At 38.3% G+C, this 21,933-nt stretch overlaps 1 protein-coding gene across 1 annotated transcript in view; it reads left to right on the forward strand.

Moving 5' to 3' along the window:
- PTPRM (protein tyrosine phosphatase receptor type M) overlaps window positions 1-21,933 on the forward strand; it is a 341,545-nt gene that overhangs the window by 31,750 nt on the left and 287,862 nt on the right. The window contains exons 2-4 of the mRNA XM_031062267.1: window positions 2,923-3,188; window positions 14,938-15,016; window positions 17,963-18,078. Coding sequence (XP_030918127.1) covers window positions 2,923-3,188; window positions 14,938-15,016; window positions 17,963-18,078 — 461 coding nt within the window. The remainder of the gene's footprint in view (window positions 1-2,922; window positions 3,189-14,937; window positions 15,017-17,962; window positions 18,079-21,933) is intronic.

Here is a 21,933-nt window from a genome sequence, read left to right on the forward strand (position 1 = left end):
CAACAGTGACTTCAGGAAAACCACTGCTTTGTTAATTTAAACTCCTTAGCTATAATGATGAAATACATGTGACTCAGCAGGGTTGTGGACTTAAGAAGCCTGAATTTAATGAATGATGAGCATTAGATTTTACTGCATTGCATGTAGTGCCTAAACATAGCCCTAAAGACTAAACCCAAGTAAATCCCATTTAAACTTTTTGGCTGAGGAAATTATTGTCATCCATGTGTTTGAACATGGAAGTACACTTAGAGAAATTAAATAAGTGTGATAAAATGAGTGTATTTATAGTAAGACATGCCCTTGATATTTCTTCTTAGGACTGAGTACTCAGTTGATTATAATTTTACATGTTTTCTTGTGGAATCCTTCAATTCTGGCAGATAACTGTTTCCTTGTAGATATACCAGTATATCCTTTCAGTTATTTTTAATATGTGTTTCTTATGTGCCCCAGTAAATGAGAAGCTGTTCTGGAGAACTGATCCACTGTCAGAAAGTATGCTGTGGGGATTTTTGTTGTTTGTTTGTTGGATTGATAGTTTCCATGTAAAAAATCCTGCCAGTTAATTTTTAGTTAATTCATAAATGCTTTAAGTATTGCTCTTATAACTTAGCAAATTATACCTATTTAAGGGGTTTATATTTTAAATGTCAATAAATTAATTGAATGGCAGAGCATGTACTAATTGATGGAAGGAATATTAGTTTCTTTCCTGCCTGTTTTAAGAGAAAAAAGCATATTCAGTGATTTCTGTTTATGTTACTAATGAATAAGGATTTTCTCAATATATTATAGTAATAGACTGTGAGGTAAATACAGAGTAATGCCTTTTAGGAAGTAAAATATTTTTATACTCTGTTGTATTAAGAGTAAATTCCATTTTTGTCAATTTTATCAACTTGTCTAGAAAGGAAATTATACTTGATAAATAATTTAAATTCAACCGTAAACTACTATTATTGAATAGTTAAGCCTGTTTAACATAGAGATGCAGTCTGGACAAAGGTTCTCCAACATTCCATTTCAAGAAATGACTTGCATCTCATTAGAGGGTATTGTCACCCATCAAAGTAAGAAAAAGAAAAAAAAATTAAAACTTGGTTTCTAATAACTACGTGACAAGTGTGTGTGTAGTTATATTTTTCTAAGTACACTTAGCTATGCATTTGTAGCAGGGAACTATAACATATCCATTTCTGGACTTATGAAAAATGCAGGGTTTAAATTATCTCATGCATTTTATTGAAATGTTTTCTTTCCAGAGTAGATATTGAATTTTATTTCCTTCTATGATATCATAGGTTATCTGTTAATAGAATTCTTTCCTTTTCACTTTTTCAACCCAGAAATATGAATGCCTCAGAAGTCATATTGCATTTTTCTAACATCTGTACAGCCTTTCAAATTCCTTAGTTCTGCAGCAAGATTATTTTGAAGGTACTCTTCAATGGAACACATTAATAGGCACTAAAAAATAAAGTCTTAATTGACTAGCTGCTCATGTGAGAGTTGTTTGAATGTGACTTTATTTGAATACTTTTACATTTCATGTAATTTGCTGTTTTGTAACCATAACATGAAATTCAACCCCCGCTTTTTTTTTTTTTTTTTTACCTGTAAAGCTTACTGGTTTACTTGTATTTGCATTTGTTCATGCTTTTTCACCTTTTGAGGACAGGAGACAGTTGTCACACTTAGTTCAGTAGGTAACTTGTGATTAGCTAGAGGGAGGTTAAGGGATTGAGAACATTTTAGACTCTCTCTGCATCACATACTGCATCCAACCGTCTGAACACATAAAATTCTCTTAAATTTCATTGCCATTCTTGCAGTGGATTGACCCTGTCTGGACACCAAGTGCACTCCCCTTCATCCTGCTCTCAGCTTCACTGTGGAACTTTCTCTCCTCTCTCCCAGCAGTGCAGAGGGGCAGGAAATGAGTCAGTTCATCAGATGTTGTCTCTGCCACTCCTTCCTCATCAAGAATAGTACTCCTCACAGTCTTCTCCCACTCTGGGGTCCCTTCCCACAGGATGCAGCCCTGCAGGCACAGATTGCTCCAGCGTGGGTCCCACATCAGGTCACAAGTCCTGCCACTCAACCTGCTCCAGTGTGGGCTTCTCACAAAGTCACAGCCTCCTTTGACCATCTGGTTGAGCTGGTGTGGCTGCTGCAGGTGAACCCTCTGTGGACTCCATGGGCTGCAGGGGCCAGCCTGACTCGCTCAGCACCTGGGGTGCTGGGGAATCTCAGTTCCAGTGCCTGGAGCACCTCCTCCCCTCCTTCTGCACTGACCTTGGTGTCTGCAGTGCTGTGTCTCTCACATATTCTCAGTCCTCTCTTCAGCTACAATTCTGAAGTTTTCTTTTTTCCCCACCTTTCTAATGATGTTATCCCAAAGGCTCTGCCACCATCACTGATGGGCTCAGCTTAGGCCAGCAGTGGGGCTGGCTGGCTTGGAGCTGACTGGCACTGGCTCCGTAGGACATGTGGGGAAGCTTCTCACATGAAGCCGCTCCTGTAGCTCCCCCAATACCACAGCCTTGCCAGGCAAAGCCAGCAGGGACCGTGCACATAGAAGCACTCAGATAGCTGAGACCTCAAGTTGATTCTGTACTACCATCTGTAGGTTTATTGCAGTGCAGGTCGCTTCAGTGTTTGGGGCTTTTTGTCTCTTTCCTTCCCCACCTGTAGAATAAAGATTGTAATGTTTACCAGCTTTAGAAAAGAATTTTGAGATTCTGCAAAATAAATTTGAGATCAAATACCTACCAAATAAATATTACTCTTATGTTAGTAGAAGCAAAGAAAAATGGTTGAATTATTATTATTATTAAATTATGCTTTAGTTACAGATATTACCATATTAAGAAGAGAAAAAACAAGGAAGAAATTGAATCAGTCACTTTGTTTTTGCAGGTTCTTTCATGTTGGTGAATACACCTAGAAGATTTTCAGGACAGAAAGCTCACCTCCTGATGCCCCATCTGAAAGAAAATGATACACATTGTATTGATTTTCACTATTATGTTTCAAGCAAGAGTGGAGCTAGCCCTGGCACTCTGAATGTATATGTGAAGGTTAATGATGGTGCTATTGGTAACCCAGTCTGGAATGCATCTATCACTGCCACTTGGAGCAGAGCTGAACTGGCAATTAGTACTTTCTGGCCCAATTTTTATCAGGTATGTCTTACTTTTTATTAAATTTTATTTCTCATAATAGCCATCTGGTTCTTAATCCTCATTTTAACTTTAAATCAAAATAAATTTCAGTATTTCTAGTTGACCATCATCTTAATCAAATTTTTGTACATGATGTTGAATGTTTGTTTTTACATACATATGGCTGTGTTTATGTGTTTATGAATAGTTATAGAAGTGTGTGAAATGCACACATGCTCTAAATGTGGATGAACTAATTACATTGAAGAAATCTAGAAATTTTGCCATTGATTTCAGTCAATTAACTGTTTCTCTGTAAGAAGTTCACTCGTTCTTTCAGTTCAATAGGGATGCTGGAATTGAACGCCAGTAGATTTTATTACAGTCCAGTCTTCAAGTTTGATTTAGATCAGCAATACTTGTTGCTTTAGAACCAGCAGAATCCTTTGAATCCTCAGTTCAAGTCTTAACGCTGAATGCAATATCCATTTGTCCAGTAGTAAACATAAATATAATACTAGCTGTCATAGGAATGGGATTTTGAGTGCATCCTAAAGATTATGGGGAATTTCACTTGACAGTCCCTTAGGATGTTGCTTTTCTGTAGGAAGGTTTAGATTATACAGTTAGTTACTGCTTTATAGTAGTTCAGTGTTTTTCCTCCTTCTTCCTGTGAAAGTACAGTCTGTGTCTCCACAAACAAATAACTTAGTTTAGTAAGAGCTGACTGGTAGCATAGAGGTGTTACTGAGGATCCTGCATCTTCACCTGAAGTTTGGAAAGTTTGAATTGTATTTTATTTGTTTGCCTCTACTGAATATTGTCACCATATTTATGGTTTGACGCTTTCTGAAGAAAAGCCATCCCGAAGATGTCAAGTTCCTTGACTGTAGACCTCCCTAGGAGGTACAATCTTGCTCTTCCACCATGCTGTTCCAGAGTGAGACTCCCTAATTCCTACAGCAATGCCCCAGGTACTAGTGTCACATGTGGCAGAGTCTTGTTGCAGTTCCTTCATTTGCTGTCTCAAGTAACCAAGTATTTGTTGCCCCATCATATTTTAATTAGGAGTTTGGCAGTGTCCGCTGCAGGTACTCTGGAAAGCTGCAGTAGGATTCTTTCTGTGGCTGCAGCATCTGATTTGTGAGGATGTCTCAAGGAACTCAATCTATCCTTTTTTATCCCTTTTTCATTTAAGTAAAAAAAAGTGCTGAAGAACTTTCTGGAGTCTTTTCTCTGATTGTTTCACCCACAATGAAACAGAAAATCCTACTCCAAAATACGAGTTTGGAGGGCCAGGAACATTTTATTCTTGGAATGTGGGATGCCTGGCAGTGGATGCAATACTTACAGACCCAAAAGAGCACACTTACACATTTCTTCTTGCCTCTGATAGTGTGCTCCTAGGTTGGGTCTGCATTTGCATCCATTGTACTACCCAAGATTCCTAGGAATTGCTGCAACTGCATTGTCAGGACTTCCTGGAGAGTATTCAGGGAAAGCTTACAGACATCTCAGCAAACTTCATGATGTGGATCTTTTATAATTGTCTGCAGGCTTGATGAGGTGATACTCTCGTGCCTTTTTGAGAAGGGCAGGCATATTGGCAGAGCTGAGGCTCACTTCAGCTGTGTGGGAGAAGCTATGTGCTATCTCTCTGGAGCAAAGTCCAAGCTTTGTTTAGTCATACGTCTCTCAGGGTGGAAAGGCAGTGTGTATTTTGTTGCCTGTCAGAGTTCAAGGAGGGTTTAGATGATGCTGTCTGTCGTTTGGTTTGAGGTGGTCCTGTGAGGAGCAGGGAATTGGTGTTCAAAATCTCAAAGTGTCTCTTCCAGCTCAGGACTCCTATGATTCTCTGATCTTGCATCAAGACCTCATTTTACCAATTTGATGCCAGTGTTGAGAATGCCTTCCACTGCTGCCAGAAAGCCTTTCTATCTTCACTGAAATATTGAGGACCAGTCTGTGTTGTTAGCCTCAGTGGATGGTGGGAGAAGCGGATAGAGCATCCCGTAGACAATTTTGTGGCTGACATTGGATATAACTCAATGGTTAATAATGTGGAATTTGCTGGAAGATTTTGTGAACGTGGTGGGTGGTTCAGGAATACTGAATATTGTGTAAATGTGTGACTGTGTCACTTACGCCCAAGTCTGAAATGTCCCCATCTGTATGGTGAATTAGAGGAGCTTCCAGTTTTCTGTCTTCTGAAAGGAGTCTGGTTTTTGTGCAGCAGAACTGCTCTGGAATCAACAGTCAGTAAAGAAGAGTGTTGTGCTTTAAAGTCTCACTCTAGCTCTGAGTCAAAAGGCTGATGTGGACAGGGGAATTTTAGTAGAAGAAGCCTTGACTCTGACTATTAATTTTAAGGTAAATTAACATATTCTTAAAAATATAGAAAGCCTCTGTCAGTTTCAAATGTTATTACTAATCTTGTTAATAATAATCTGTGTCAGATTTCTGACAATATGATACCTATGGTATTTGGCCAGAGAAACAGAAGGATAACCATTCCCATCCTCTTTTACCTCAAGACCTGCCTTCTGGACTGTTCACCCTTGTTTGTCGGTGAACCCTTACGTGCTTGGATGGGGTACTGCAGTTCAGTTGATGTATAATAGATGCCTAAACCTGCCTGTAATGGATTCCGTGTGCTCTCCTTGCTACTGGAAATGTTGACATTTTCGCATAATCTTTCTTTCACTGTGGAGTATAGTAGGTAATTTTCTTTGCATTTGCTGCATATAGTCTGAAATAATACCTGGTTAGGTACTGCAATTTAGCTGATGTGCCAAAAGATCTTATGCTATGTTAATATCCGTGGCAGTGCAGGGAATCCGTGTTAAATACTGTAGCTTCTCTGGTTTCATTGCAAATAAGCTCATTTATTCTCGAGGAAGTGCTGTCACCATTTTAAGAGCTTACAGTTAATTGTCTTTGGTTTTGGTTCCCTCCATTCTCTCAGAGATCTGTGATGCAATTTCCTCACTTGAGTGCTGACATTTGCAATTTTTCATTGTTTCTGAACTCCTTTCATCAGTTTTCATATTTTTTCTTCTTTACAGAGTTTGTTGTGGGGGAAGACAGGAAGCCAGCTTTGAGCAGCTGGGAGAAGGGGGCAGGAGGAGGAGAGAGGGTATATGTGGATCTTGTGAGAGCGTGGCAGCTCAGGTGACTGCAGGAATAGTGGGGGAGGCACAGGACTCACCTGATAGGTATATAATGTAGTACTGAGTCTGTTTTCCTGAGCTGCTATACATTTGAGTCCAAAACTCTAACCTCCTTTGGCACAAATCCATGTGGTCCACACAAAACCACCAGAATGTAAAAGATTTCCTCCCAGTGATTGTCTGAGATTGTCTGACTCTGCTGAACATAATTAAGAAAAATCTCCTAAGAAGATTTTTAAGGAATGATGGAGCCCTTTTTAACTTTTCTTATATGAAGGTTGGTAGCTTCCCAATGAGTAATCTCCAAGAGAGCACATGACATTAATAGGTGAAGGGACAAAGCAATGTAATTGTGTGACTGTTGTGTTTTAAATCACACAATCTGTGTAGCCATCCACATCTGTGAATGTTTTATAATTCCATTTCCTTAGCAGAACACCTGCAAGATGTCTAGATGGAAGGGAAACCAATATGCACTACAGAAGTCTGAGAACAAATTATATATGATAACATTTCAGAGTTATAATATTTATACAATTTAATATTTTTTCAAACACAGTGTGTTGTGTCTGTTTTGCTGTTGAAAAATGTAGGCAAAATAGCTCCCACTAAATGGTAGCTGACTACAAATCAGATTATGTAGTATGGAGTGAATTTTAATCCAACTTCTAAAGATTTATTGGTTTAAACCATGTATTGCAAACACATACAAGCAAAGTGCTAAAAAAAGATTTAATAATTAACAGTAGTTTATTATTGGAGCACCAGCTGCCCCAGCTTGTAAATATTTTTCAGGTTGGGTTTCTATTTAGAATTGACTCATTAGAAAAACAGTCTTTGAACTAAATAATTAATTTCTTTTAATGCACCCTTTTCCTTTTGCCAGGTAGTTACTTGTGTATGTTGCACACCATAGATATAAGCTGTACTACATATATTTCACAAATCACTGTTGCAACCTGCATGTAACAGCATTAATTGTTGATTACTTGCTGATTACTTAAATTGTCAAGCATTCTGACAATTAAGGATATATTTAATTCCATAATTAATGATCTTCTAAGTACTACTGCCTAACATTTGCCATTGATTTTAGTGTATGTTTGCACTGCTGTCCAGTTAGTGATAACAGTGTGCTTGCAGTAACATGGGTTCAAGCTGCCAAACACCTTCTGAGTCCAAGATAATCAGCACAGCTTGTTCTTTTCTGCTGTGCCTGCTGGTCTCGGAACTATTTGTTTCGAAGTAGCTGGTGTATTTCTGCAGGTCCTAGTCTTATTTCTGCTTTATAAAATTGCTTTAGGAGTGCTCCCCTGAGGAAGCATTGCCTTCCTCTTTTTAACACTGTGCCCAGGTGAAATTGTTTGCTTTACTGAGCTATTGTCTGCTTGGTGCATCTTAAGTAAGAGCATCAAGGAGTTTATCGTGCCTTTGGAGACAGCCTGCAAACAAAACAAAGCTTCACATAATTCCTAAGACCTTCACCCTCCTCCTAACTTGAGTAGAATTAGAATGTACATGGAAAAAGAGAATTGAACATTATGTAGATTTTGCTGGTAAGTGGCAAGATTGTTTTTAGATTCTTGGGGAGCAGTCTCAGTAGGTTGAGAGGCTCTAAAATTGATACTTAGAGATAAAAGTCATGAAAAGGCTTCTCTTCTAGTTGAGGAGAGGGTGGCAGGGTTTTTTGGCATGTGTTGTAATTTTCTTCAATGTTTTGATTTTTTTTCTCATTTGGATTTTTTAGCAGGAGTAGAATCTGGTAGTTTCAGGGTTGTTTTCCCTAGATTAGTTAATAATTCTCAGACCAATTAGTAGTATTTAAAATAAATTTTATATTTTAGAAGTGTTGCTATTTTGGAATATCACAATATGCAAAAGCTACTACTGAGTTGAGTCTGGTGAGGGGATTGTGTTCCTTGCTTCTAACCCTTCGAGCAAGCAATTTAGCACAGCACCACTGCAAGTCACACACCATCTCCCTATCAGTTTTTATATTTTGAATTATTTGCTTTATACTTTACTGGAAGTCAGTCGTAGCAGCAGTGAACTGAAACAAATCTTGATTAAATAAAACAACAAACACTGCAGGTTTAAAATTCAGAAATTGAATTGATTAAAAATAGCTTCCAGTATAGTAACACAAGTGTCTGTGCCACTGCACCATCTTTAAATGTAAAATCCTATGAAGCTGGAGTGAAAAAATGGGGTAAGAGCCTGGCAGTAATTCCTGATCCTTTTTAGTAAGGACACAAAGGAGTTACATTGGAATCACTTCACAGAGATGGGATTTACCCTTCACCATTCTGACACATTCCCCTGTAAATTGGGAGTTTAGGGAATAAGAAGCAGCAGATCAAACCTAACTTTAAAATCTGGACTTAAGCATACATTTGTTTCATAACCTGCTTTGTACATGTTTGGCTTGGAGTTTGGCTCGTGCAGTGTACTTAAATCCTCATCTAGGACAGAGCATTAAGCTTCTTGTGCAGTAAAAGTCAGGCTCACATTCTCATGTGTTGTGTGTGTTGCATTCAACTGCACACATACAGTTCCTGAACTGTGCTTTGAACTCCAAAGAAACTTTGAAATGCATATTGCATTTGGAAAAAGAACCTGTGTCAGGCATCTTAAATAGCTCTTCTTCGTTGGCTTATGTGCTTTGGGAATAACTATTTTGAGAAAGATGCACCAGGGCAAACCACATATCTAAATTTAAAAATCCCCAGCAGTCTAAAAATGGTCACAAGTATGGAGGCATGCATTTTCTGTCATAGACACAAGGCTCTGTTATTTGCTCCTGTCCATTGTTCCTAAACCAGAAAAGCATTTGGGCCTTCAGTAGAGAAATACAAGGCAGCAACTGGTTTAAAAACAGGAAGAGAATAATAAGATTTAACAAGCCTTAATGTCAGGAGTTCAGTTTTCAGGCTGGCTTGCTTGTTTCTTTGTGGTCTCAGATTGGCAGCAGCCACCAGAATGTTGTTTCATGTGCTTGAGTGCAGGTGTGAGGGCCACGTGGTAGTCATGTAGAGGTGGGAGGTGGGGAGGGAAATGGCATGGAGCAAATTCCCAGCCAGGGAGGCCTGAGCACAATTCAGGCAGCCCATGCCAATAAGCTGTGATGGACCTGTGTGGGGGCCTAGGAAGGACCAGGTCAGGAGCCTCCCTTCACATGGCTTTGATGAGAAAGCAGTTGCTGCTGTTGTGATAAGGCAGGTAGTCCTAGGATGAATTAGAAAGGGGGGAAGAATTCAACCCACAGGGGTACAAGCCAATTTTCTGGAGAGAAACTGTTTCCAGTGCCTTGTACAGTACAGTCAGAGCAAGGTGCTCTGTGCAGCAAAGCAGAGCAGGTGGAGAGGAGAGTGCAGCGTGTGCTGCAGCACTGCCTGCTCACTGGGGATGCAGGGGGGCAGGATTGCAGCCTGAGCTTAAGCAGCTTTCTTAGTACTCCTTTCTCTTTCTTGTTTTTGCAAAGTGCTATTTTTAAGTCGTGTGAAGGACAGTGTTTATATTAGGTACGATCCGCCTTTTGACTGAAAGTGTTGTAATTCTGCAGCAACAAAGGCAGGAATTTACAGAGTGAGGTTGTGTGGCAACAAAACCTGTTTATTTCTATTGTTCTTTGGAACAAATGAGTTATCTTGAGTCGCACATTTTCAGCAGTAAGCATTTATGTTGGTGAGCAGACCCCCTTTCTTTGTTCATATGTAGCAAGGGGAAGTGGCAGGAATGAAAAGCTAATTTTGCTCTTCAGTGAAGCAGGGAGGATCAGGGACAGTGCAGTGCTAAGCTGCTTCCCTGGTTCCTGTTTGGCAGGCATGCTGCGGGGAGAATGGTGTAAAACAGTTCTCAGGGCAGTGTTCAGCAGTTTTTCCTGAGCAAATGAATTCCGTGTTTTAACCAGTTGTTTCCGGACTGATAAGGTGGTGGAATAATAGGCAAAGAATCCAAGGGCTGCCCAGTCTGACGTTGCTGGAGTGTTTTCTCTGTTTTGACTGGAGTCTTTTGTATTGCCTGCAGGTGTTGCATCAGCTATGAGAAAAGGCTGAGTTTGGAGGTGGCAGTAAAAAAGTTAATGTTTACAGGCCAAGCTACTTTTCAAATGGAAAATTATGGAGAAAATTGGATGTGAAATAAGTTTCTAGGTTTCATTCCTAGTGAATTTACTAAGAAAACTGATCCAGATTTGTGAAGAGTCTTGACATCCCTATTGTAAGGCTTTCAAAGGTACCGGAAGTGTTTCTTAGGTCTCTCTCTCACAGTGTGTAGCACTCTTATTAGGATTTTCAGAAACCTGGAATATGTAGGATCAAATTACTTTTTTAATTTAAAAAGGGAAAATGCTTAGTTAGCAGATATTTGAGTCCATAATCTTCAGTCATCAATTCAAATAAAATACTGAATTTGTATACAGCATTGATAGTATTTCACAGTCTGTGAACCAAAGAGGAATTATATTACTATACTTGGAATAAACTGTCATGCTCATACAATCATAGAATCATTTAAGTTGGAAGGGACCTTAAAGATCATCTAACTGCAGATGCCTGCTGTGGCTGGGACACCGTCCATAAAACCAGGTTTCTCAAAGCCCCATCCAACCTATATTTGAACACTTCCAAGGGTGTGGGGCTCAGTTTCTCTGGTAAACCTATGCCAGTGTTTCACCACCCTCAAAGTAAAGGTTTTCTTACTTATATCTAATCTAAATCTGTTCTCTTTCAGTTCAAAGCCATTGCCCCTTGTCATACTACTACCTGCCCTTGTGAAAAGTCCCTTTCCAGCTTTCCTGTAGGTCCCTTTTAGGTACTGAAAGGCCCTAGAAAGATCTTCAGTGTGTATATGTGGTTAGATACACCTGTAATGTGGTATCCCATAATGAGACAAAGTTGAATGGAGCTCTGAATAGTCTGGTCTAGTGAAAGGTGTCCCTGCCCATAACAAAGGGATTGGAATTAGATGACCTCTAAGGTCCCTTCCAACCCAAATCATTCTATGATCCTGTGATCCCTGGAGCCTTCTCTTCTTGAGGCTGAATGACCCCAGCTGTCTTCATAGGGGAGGTGCTCCACCCCTCTGACCATCTTTGTGGCCCTTCCCTGAACTTCCTTCAGCAGGGTTTCTGCACTTCTTGGGGGCCCTAGAGCTGGATGCAGTACTCCAGGTGGGGTCTCACTGAAATGGAGTAGAGAGAAAATCCCTTGCCTTGGCCTTTTGGCCATGCCTGCTTTGATCCAGCCCAGGATGAAGTTGGCTTTCTGGGCTTCAAGTGCATGTGGCTGGGTCGTTTTGACCTTCTCATCCAGCAACACTCTCAAGTCCTTCTCCTCAGGTCTCCTTCATTCCATTCTGACCAGTCTGTATTTTTGCATATTTTTTCTTCTATATATGAATCGGTGTCTCTCTTTGACAATGGTATGTCACTATTGGCTTTACCGCCTCTTTCTATTTACCAAAAATGGCATATTCCATGTGAGTAGAGAGTAAAAGTTACAGTCATTAAAGCTGGTATCAGTTTGGCTATTGCTTTTAATAGAAGCATGATTTAACTGACAGTATTTCGATTTGTAATACTTTTCTTTAGAACATACTGTCTTTAATGTCAATAATTGTAATTCAGTTGTATGTCCAACTGGCATTTTCTTGATACGCTGCCTGGCTTATTTTGTGGAATGACACTTTTGGTATTTTGTCTAGAGATACAGCGGATATTTTAAATCAGTTATTGAGTTTTTCTCTGCTGTTGTCATTGGCAGTTCTGATTCAGTTGTTTCAAGGTTGTAGTCTCTGCCTATGAACTGAATGAATAGGAATCCACAAGCTTTTTGGCTGTGAGTAGATTGCAATACTGAGGTGCTTAAAGCCTCTCAGAGAACCTGTAGCTAAGCTCCCCTGTTATGAATTATAGAAATTATTTTGTGATCTATTGAGATATTGCACATTTTCTTTTCTAAAGCTCAGGTTATTGGTCTTGCTGGAAGTCAGGTAGCTCTTTAGAAAAGACACTCCTATGCAGCATTTTAAAAAATAGCTAAATCCCTGTTATCTAGCAGTAACATTCCTAGCAGAAAACTTCTGACTGGTTTGGCTGGCTGCTCCACGGGTGTGCATGTGCCGGTTCCTCAGGATATTTTTTAGAATTTAGCATGCCTGGAAGTTGAGAACCTGAAAAAACATACAGTTTTTTCTGCAGTGATGGGATCATGGATCCAGGTAGGCCTTTCAGATGGCTTTGTGCAACTGCTCTTATGCTGAATGTTCCACAAGAAAGAGAGGGTTGGTTTTTGGGGGTTTTCTTAGGTTATATTTCAATAAAACCCAGAAAGTTAGTTGTTAATGTATTTTTCTTAACAGAAGAAAGCTCAAAGCCACTAGGGAATACAGGAAACAAATCAGTAACTGTCCCCAGCCATCTGTGTTTTTTAGAGGCAGGTCTTTGCATGCACACCTAGATTCAGTTGTCTCAGGGACTAACTTTGTGGCAGCATATTTTCCTGGGAAACCTTCCCATAATTTCTGAGACCTTGTTGTCTGCTCCCTGATCTCCACTACCATATTGGAACATCTCTGCCTCAACTTCAGGTTTCTGAGGCTATGCTGTGGTTCTCATACCCTATGGTCTTTCAGGTGTTCTCGCTTTCAGATAGCTTGGTAACTCTTTAGGAGGTGGAGCAGTCTCTGCCTTTTTTCAAGGGCCTCAGCATAATTACTTTTTTTCAGAGCTTGTAACACAGATGAAGGATGTGCAATTTCTTGTGTCATATTTCTTAATAGAGAGAAATTATTGTTCTTTTTAAAGTTCAGTGGCTGAAAACAGGAGCTGCGTTCTTGGGTCTTGCACTGCTGTTAAAACATAGGGTTACTTAGTGCACATCACCTCTCTATTTCCTTTTCAAGGCTATTAAGATGAGGGTAATAATTATGGTTAGAGAAGTTATTTCAGGTCTCTGAATGCAGGTTATTCTTTGAGTCTTTGCTTTTTTATTCTTTAAGAACTTCTTCTTCCCAGGATACTTAAGACAAATTCTACCAGGAGATTTTCTTCTTTTTAGGAAAGCGATCCTTTGAAATTTTGAGTGGTGTTGCTCTGGATGTTCTACTAAATGCTAGGAGCCAAATCCATACCCTGTTCAGCCTGTTGCCATGGATCAATAATACCAACTTCAAGAGTCAGTAGAGTGTCATCTGGCATTCAGAAAGCCAACTGAGCAACCCTTTTCTTGCAGAATTTGTTTGAAAAATTTCTTTGGCTGCATTTGTACTTTGCTTATTGACTTCTTGTATTTTTTTCTTGCTTCATGATTCATGTAGTGGCAACACTGGCACTCAGGTTGAAATTTTGTGTAGACAGGGGGCAGAGCTAGAATGAATCAGGTATTTTTTTTCCTTTTCAGCCATGTGGACTTAAGGCCATATTTACAGCAATTTTAATCCAGTGAGACTGGGAGGGAGAATTGGACAGAGGTTAGGAGGAAGAAATCTGGGAGAGAGCAGCAGGTCAGTGTCCATAGGCAGAGCAATGAAAAACAAGGGAGAAGGCGGAGACTGAAGGGCATGGAGGTTTTTCTCACTGCAAGGTTTGTTTTAAAATCAGAATTGGTGTTCTGAGAGTGTTTATTCAACATCAGGAAATTGTGATCTATTATGGAGCTGTATGTTATCCTTATAACATCTTTGCGTTCTGTATCATTCAGTAAAGGGGTATGGTATATAGTGTGATCATCTGTTCCAAGGTCGAGTACAGCATATGCATGAAAAATGGTTTCTAAACTTTGTGTTCCTCAGGGTGATTCCCGAGATCAGTTACACAAGGCAATTACAGTTAACTTCCCGAGCAAAAGTAAAGTATTAAAAAAAAATAAAAATTGCAACCTGGATTGTAGCATGAACTTCTTGAGCATTGGTGTGGAAATGTACCTGCTAACATTGCTGGCATATTTTCTTCTATTCCATGTAAACATTCTTGGGATGTTCAGACTGCCAAACTTTGGAGAGGTTTACTTTAGAGTGTACTCAGCTCAAATGATGGGAGCAGTCCATTTATTTTGTGACCTATTTATAGCCATTAAACAAGCCATGGCAAATGGATCTGCTTTGCTTAATTCACTGCAATTGGTGGACGATTAAGAAGCATGCAAAATACATTCCTGAAAATAGGTATGTTTGTGTCTGATACCCTGCAAATCTCTGTATACTACAAAATTGTAATGTTTAAAATAAAAGCTGTTCATTTTGCAAGACAAAGACTTGAAAGTACAGTACTGCTCTTAATACTTAAGGCATTTATTAGAGAACTCCTTTGGCAGACCAAAGGAGTTATCTAATAAATGACCAATTGCAGAGATTGGTTATTTCTACTATATATGATTGTGCTTGCAAATCTCCAAAAATTATGTAAACATGCAAAAATGTGATTTAAGTTCTGGTTAATTTTAATGATAAGAGCAACACGTTTTGAGGGTTTTACGATGGTGTTTTGCTTTCCAGGTGTTCATAACATATTTGAAAGAGTTGATGCGTTTTTCCATGACAAACTATTTTTATATTCCCTGTGTTCCAAAGATGCTAACTGAAATTCTCTTTCTGCTTCTCAGGTTATTTTTGAAGTGGTTACTTCAGGTCGCTCTGGGGATGTGGCTATTGATGAAGTGAAAGTTCTAGGACATCCATGTAGTAAGTACCTATCTTGTGTTGTAAAGCCAGATCCCCTAAAATAAATGTGCTACTATGCTTTGATAAATGTGGAGCAAAAGATAAGGAGAACGTCAGAAAACAATGTCACTGCCAAAAGTACAGGCTGAGTATATATATATATATGAAGTGCTGCTAAACATGGCATCATTGCACCTTATTGTCTTTAAAGACATCTCTGCTATGTGCACCTTGTGCACTGCACTTAGCATGAGTCCCAAACCCAAACTGGGCCATATGGCATCTCCTTTAGAAACAAATCACCAAATCATCATGATCCTGTGATTCTAAGATTTGTTGATGAGTTTTCTGTCTGCATCAAAAATTCAGTGCAGCCACAAGCTGAGACATTAGTGAGAACAGATGAAAAACACAAGCTGACTATATATAATTATATTTTCCAAGGCTTAGAAGGAAGAATACTCAGCTGGCTGAGGACTGAGGCTTTGCTAAGCAAGGTTGCTCAGGGTACTTCCCAAGGTTCATGGCTCAGTTTCTGCACTATTTTACTTTTTCATGCTTCAGATATATTTCTTTATCCCATTGTCAATTCAAACCTTGTAAATTAAGCTTTAATGTGGTAATCCAGACATAACTAAACAGACTTCTTAAATAAAACATTACTTCACATGTATGCTGTTGGTTAAATAAGCTGTATTAAGATCATGCATGGAATAGTAGGTTGTGATCTTACTGACCAAATGACTGAGTGGGAAAGAAGACACCAACTTCTGTGTGATTGTTCCTCTTATGTCATATTGTGCTTGCATGCATTTGTTGCAGCTTTTAAGTAAGAGCTGTGATTCCAAATAAAAAGTGCTCTATCGGTTAGTATCAAAGCACCTCATAAAAATGGTTTTAGTGTTAATGGCAGGAAGACACACACATTTCTTCAAATAGAGAGACAGTTATGCAGAATCAGCAGCTGTTATTTCTGAGTCACTTATTTCTAATAAACACTGCAGGCTCTCATGTTGTTAGAAAGTATAGGTGCTTCTGCACTTTGAATTTATATCCTTGGTTCAGGAAGGATAAGTCTGAAGCAGCATTTTAGCAGCTTAATTTTTTTTTATACAGATCTTGAGAGGTTTGATGTTTGCGTTTGTACCAATCAATTCCAAAAACCTGCAAATAATTCTTGTTAATGTGGAGACTGAGTTATAGCCCACAGCATGTAGAGTTCTGACATAACAATACTGAAATGCAAAAGCTTTAATGAAAAGTTCTTTGATGAAGTAATTAAAATGTTTGAAATTAAGACATCAAACCAGTTAAATTGTCTAAAGGAAATTGAAAAAGTGTGAAAATTGAAGTAAAACTACTCTGTGTCTAAAACTTTGTAAAGCTCATGATGATTTCTGTATATTCCCAGAAAAACAGTTCTGGAATTACTAACTCTTTAAACAAAAATGAAATGGGAGAAATATTTGATAGGCAGTTGCCTGGGTAGTACAAACTAAGACCAAGCAGAAAACAGATTGTAGGCACATAGAAATTAAAGGAATGGATTGTAGTAGATGGGCAGGTGTGTGTGTGTATGTGTGTTTGTTTGTTTTTAAAACCCAGTGCTTTTCTCCATTTAGGCCATACTTGGTAATTCAGAAAACTTACTTTTTTAGAGTTAAGAAGACCAAGGAAACAGTAAAATCGAAGGGGTAAAAGCAGATTTTAAAAAAGTGACAGGTGAGAAATGGGGAACATACTGAAGAATTTTACTAGATATTCTCATGTTATAGTTTCATAGGCAAAGAAGTGGATAATTTTGGCCTAAACTATTTCTGCCCCAATTGGGGAATGTTTTAAGAAAAAAAAAAAGGCCGTATTTGTAATAAATTTGTCATAAGGATAGTTACAAAAATATTTAATCCTATATTTAGATACTAATTGGAGCTATTTTATTCCATCTCCTCCTTCTTATGGTGTCTTGCATTGGATATTTAGCAACTTTTTCATGAAGCTATCTATTTATAAATTCCTTAAAAATACAATTTCTCCCAGAAATAAGGATTTTTGAGAAAATATCATCAACTCTTTAAATGGTTGTGATGCTCTGCTAGAAAATAAATGTTTAGTTTGCCAGTCTACTGTAAGTACTAAGATTTTTATGTTGAAAAGCAATGTTCAAAGCCTGGTTTATCTATTAGTATAGACAGTGCAAGAAGTCTGGTTGTCTGCGGTAGGATTTGAGTAGGTTGGGGAACATTGTGCTTTAAATGATAGGTTTCTGTATCAAATATATATATTTTTCTTTAATATTACATGCTTGATTCTTTTTAGTAAAACAAAAATACACATACTTTTTTACTTCAGTGGATATAATTCTTGTTTGAATATCAGTTTCAGCTTGCTTGTCAGTATATTGCTTTATTTTTTACTGAGATTGTTTTCTCTTTCTAAATGAAAAATAAGCATTGGTATGGAGAATATGTTGTGTTCTCGGTTTTTTCCTGCAGTGCTGTTGAGAGGACTTTTGCTTAAAGAATGCAACTGTAGTTGGTGAGGAGTGTTATGTTAGTATTGCAACTGTTTGGTGGGCTGCATTTCCAAAGGACCTCTTCTATAGACAGTGTACTTGGCTAAGAAAAACTTGTTCCCCTGATAACATCATTTCTTACTGGCTTGTGTGGTTGATAGTGCAAGCATCTAATAGGTTTGTCTTCAAAACATTATTAGTTTCCAATATGATCTTTTTTAATGGATTGTTATTACAAGAGGGATGCTGAGATGAGGTAATTTACACAGCAGGAACAATTACACAGCACCCTTCTATTCTGCTCTTTCAAAGCCATGGAAGTAGACCAACCTAGAATCTAATGTGTTGTCTGACTTGAACCCTTCAAAGCAGAGCTATTTAATTTCCTTGGTGTATTTTTTTATAGCCAGTACTTTGGTCTTGCATAACTTTAACACTTGCATCTTGTCCAACAGCAAAAACTCCCCATTTCTTGCGCCTTCAGAGTGTGGAAGTCAATGCAGGACAGTTTGCTACTTTTCAATGCACTGCCAATGGTGGAACAGACTCAAGTGACAGACTTTGGTTACAGGTAATTTCTTTTTTTCCTTATGCTGTGATATCTGGAGAGAGGAGAGAGTCTGAAAGGAATGTAAAACGTGAAAAATTATGGGCTGTCAATTTCATCAATATTAGATTTTATATTGCCTTTGAACTGCTCTGTGGTTGGTGTTCTTTTGTAGAAAGTGCTACTGGGATATTTTCTTGCTTTGTTTCAGTGGAATGCCTTACTAGAAATAAAGATACTATTTTCCTTATGTGTGGCAATCATGAGTAAAGGCTAAATCCCCAAGGAAGAACAGATGACTTTCTTACAATATCTGTGCTGGCTAATTGTGGTATTACGCATAATGATTTTCTAGGCTTACCTCTATCTCTGTTCAGTATTTTCAGCTAAAATTCCATTCTTACAATTTAGGTGTAGAGAAGTCCATGTATAACAGTCAAATCTGACCTTCTATATTACAGAGCCAAAGAATCTTACTTATATTCATTGAGTCCATTTTTTTTTACTGAATCGGTAATGAAGCTTCTAGATGGGTGTCAGATCTTGACTTAAAGTCTGTCCAAATCATCCTCTTTCAGTAAAGATAGTGTTCCCTTATTCATATGCGTTGCCTGGTATCAAAAGCATGCTTTTTTTGCTTCATCTCTTTTAATAATGGGGGTGGAAGTTTAAAGGCACTCTTGCTGCCATTATTACACAGTTGTTCCCTACAGCAAGCAATAGCAAGTGTTTGTACAGCAGCATCCAGATTTCAGTGATTTTCCTTCATGAAAACCAACATGCTAGAACTGAGACTTTGTGAGAAGGAAGTAAGGACAATCGAAATAAGTGAAGCAATGGCTGAGAAGTTCAGTCAGATGAAGCTGCAGTACATGGAGAAAGAGGGATAGATGAAATTGGCAGTGGTAACAGGTGGACTTAGAAATGAAATTCTTTATGCTTTTAAACAATTTCAGGCTTTTACTATAGTTAACCTTTTCCATTGCATTTGCATTTTGTAAATTATTTGTGTCAGGTTAAACAACCGAGTAGTTACAAAAAATCTAACAGAAAAACCCTAAAATCACTTGAAAAGCAAAGCCTCGTATTTATCTGTATATGAATGATGAATTGTTAAGTCTGTCCAGAAAGAGCCTGATCAAATGCATTGAAGGCAATGAAGATCTCCTTTGGTTTTTTTTGGGATTACGTGGGTATTTCCAATCTCTTGCTGATACAAGGCTGATATTTTTCTAGTGCTCCAGCACCTTAAAGAGAGTATTCACTGTTGAATTGGTAGAATTGGACTCCTCTCTTTCTGAAGATGCCATGATTTTTTGAAAGGATTATTTTTCTAGTCGTGAAAGGGTTTAGCATGTATGGGAAAATAACAGGTTTCTATTTCATCAGTTATATCCTTTCTAAAACCTTTGAACTTCAATGTAATGCTCTACTGTAAAACTGAAGGTAGAATTCAATGTAAGGAAATCCTCATTCCATTCAGTTTTTCCAAATGCTTCAGGACAGTACCATTTCACCTTTAGTTTTTTTCACAGAATGTAGGACACACAAATTCTTTAGCAGAATGTAATTTATTTATTGTAGAAATTAAATACCCTTCTAGACCTTATGTAATACAAAACTATTTTATTAACAGCATAGCAATTCCAAAATATCTGAGCTTAGTTGTTTCCTTGTTTATACATGATTATGAGATTTTTTTTTCTACATGAAGGATAAGAAAGTAGTGACAGACAGACTTTTGGAGGAATTCTATCTTTCTACAGGGCCACTTTTATTTATTCTGCCTGTACAACTATAGGTCCCCCTGCTAATCAGCCTAAGGTTGTGCAAATTCCAGGTGTGACTTTGCGTAAGAATGTTTTAGAAGTTGACAGGGATCTCCCGGATAGCTTGGATTTAGTTTTGCACTTGTTTGCCAGTTTCCACAGATGTCTGCTGCAACTTACAGTAAGACTGATCAAACAGCTCCATGCGTGGGGTGCTGCGAATTGAGGCTGTGAGAGAACAGTTCCCTACAGGGTCAGCTGTATCTTAGCGCACTAGGAGGTCATTAATGGGTAACAGATCCCAGCCCTTGCAGCTGTTCATTCATACCTGACTCTCTGGTTTCGTGGTGTGGTGTTGAGGAATTGTGTATATGCCTGTGTGTGACATCCCTTGACACTGCTGCAGGACTGTGAGTGCAATGCAGCTATAGTAACAACTGTCAGAAAACATGGAAACATCTTGTACATCATATGACTGGTCAAATGGACGTTGAAGATCCCTGTGTTCACAGTAGCACTAATATTCAACTACAAAACATCTTAATAAAAGACATTCTTATATACGCTAGAGCCAGAATAAAATGAACACCGATCCCTGGGATCACTTATGCTGGCACTCAGGTAAGAGGCATTCAGGTTTTAGTGGTACTGCGAACAAATCATGCAATCTCTGTGATATGCTTAGTTTGTTCACCTGTAAGACTAAGCCTTTTCTATTATCCTTCTGGTGGTCTGTTTCATTACACCAATAAAACCTTAAGGGTACATAATAGTAAATAAATAAATAAATACAGTTGAGTGATACTATCAGGGGCTTTTCAGCATTTCTGCCATGTAAGTCATATCAGGAGACCTAATCTGTTTGGATTTGACAGTTTCAGAATACCATGAGATAATTTGCTCCCAAATGATTTCCAGTACCTGTCACTTTTTTCTCAGATTCATGTTGTTAGTCTGAAGTGCAGGTAAATTGCCAGGATGAAATCACAAACCCACTGAATTCAGTGACATTTCTGCAGTTTCCAGTAGTGGCAGGATTTCACTACTGTACTTCTGACTCTTTTTTAGTACCTCTCTGTTTCTATGCAGCAGAGTTTGAGTTTAGAGGTACGCATTTATTTAATGAACAAATTCTTTACTTTTTACAGTCTGCTGGACAGTGAGGGTTGTATTTTCTTTAAAACAAATGAGTAGTGTTGAGTTGGTTCATTATTTTAGTCTCCATGTCTTTCCTAAGTTCTTGCTGGAAACAGCATACATGTTTTAGGTCTAATAATGCCCAGGCCTTGAAGCAATCCTAAGTGAAATCTATAAATCATACTTCACTTGCCTCAGTTTTTTTTTTCTTTCTCTTTTCAAGTATTTCCTACTCTTATTCCCTATGGAACATGAAGTCTTTTAATTTATGGAGTATTGTAGAACTTTCTACAATTGAAAGGGCCTGGAGGGAATCACAATTCATATGTTAGCTGCCCAAATTAGACCACTGAGGCAAGAAATTTGTTTCATGATGCTGTGATCAGTATTTGCTCTTTTGGGAAAGGGAAGACAGAAAGCTGTTTACCTACTGCATAGTGCAGAAAAAACATTTTTCCTCATTCCACTAGGCAGCCATACTCCCTAGTTCATGAGCTGTGATTGTAAGCTTGTCAGATAATCTCACAGCAAATTGAGGGTATTTTCAGTCATACCACTTCAGGTTAAATTCAAATGAAAGGACTCAAGAAAACCATGTAGTAAAACCATCATACAAGTTTGTTATTGTCATTGTAATGAGTGTCTGGTTAATAAGGTCATTGGTTAAACTGTATGTTTATGAATTCACATCTGCACTAACTTATGTTCTTAGTGTAAACATACCTTAAAAATACATCTGAATTTCTACAATTAAAAGATGTGTCTAATCTGCTTACATTTTCTTTTTTCACATCTGTGAACAACACAGGTTATTGCTAGTATGTGATGACTCTTTCTCTCCTATTGAATGGTTGAGCCAAAATGTCATTCCTGTGCTCCCACTGTGGGAAAGAAATGAACAGGTGCAAAACTGAACCATTAATGGTCAAATGAAAGCAGCTGAGACAGTCTTGTAAAAAGCCTCCTAGTGTCC

This window comes from Geospiza fortis, unplaced genomic scaffold (genome assembly GCF_000277835.1).
Source record: "Geospiza fortis unplaced genomic scaffold, GeoFor_1.0 scaffold471, whole genome shotgun sequence".
Classification (NCBI taxonomy): domain Eukaryota; kingdom Metazoa; phylum Chordata; class Aves; order Passeriformes; family Thraupidae; genus Geospiza; species Geospiza fortis.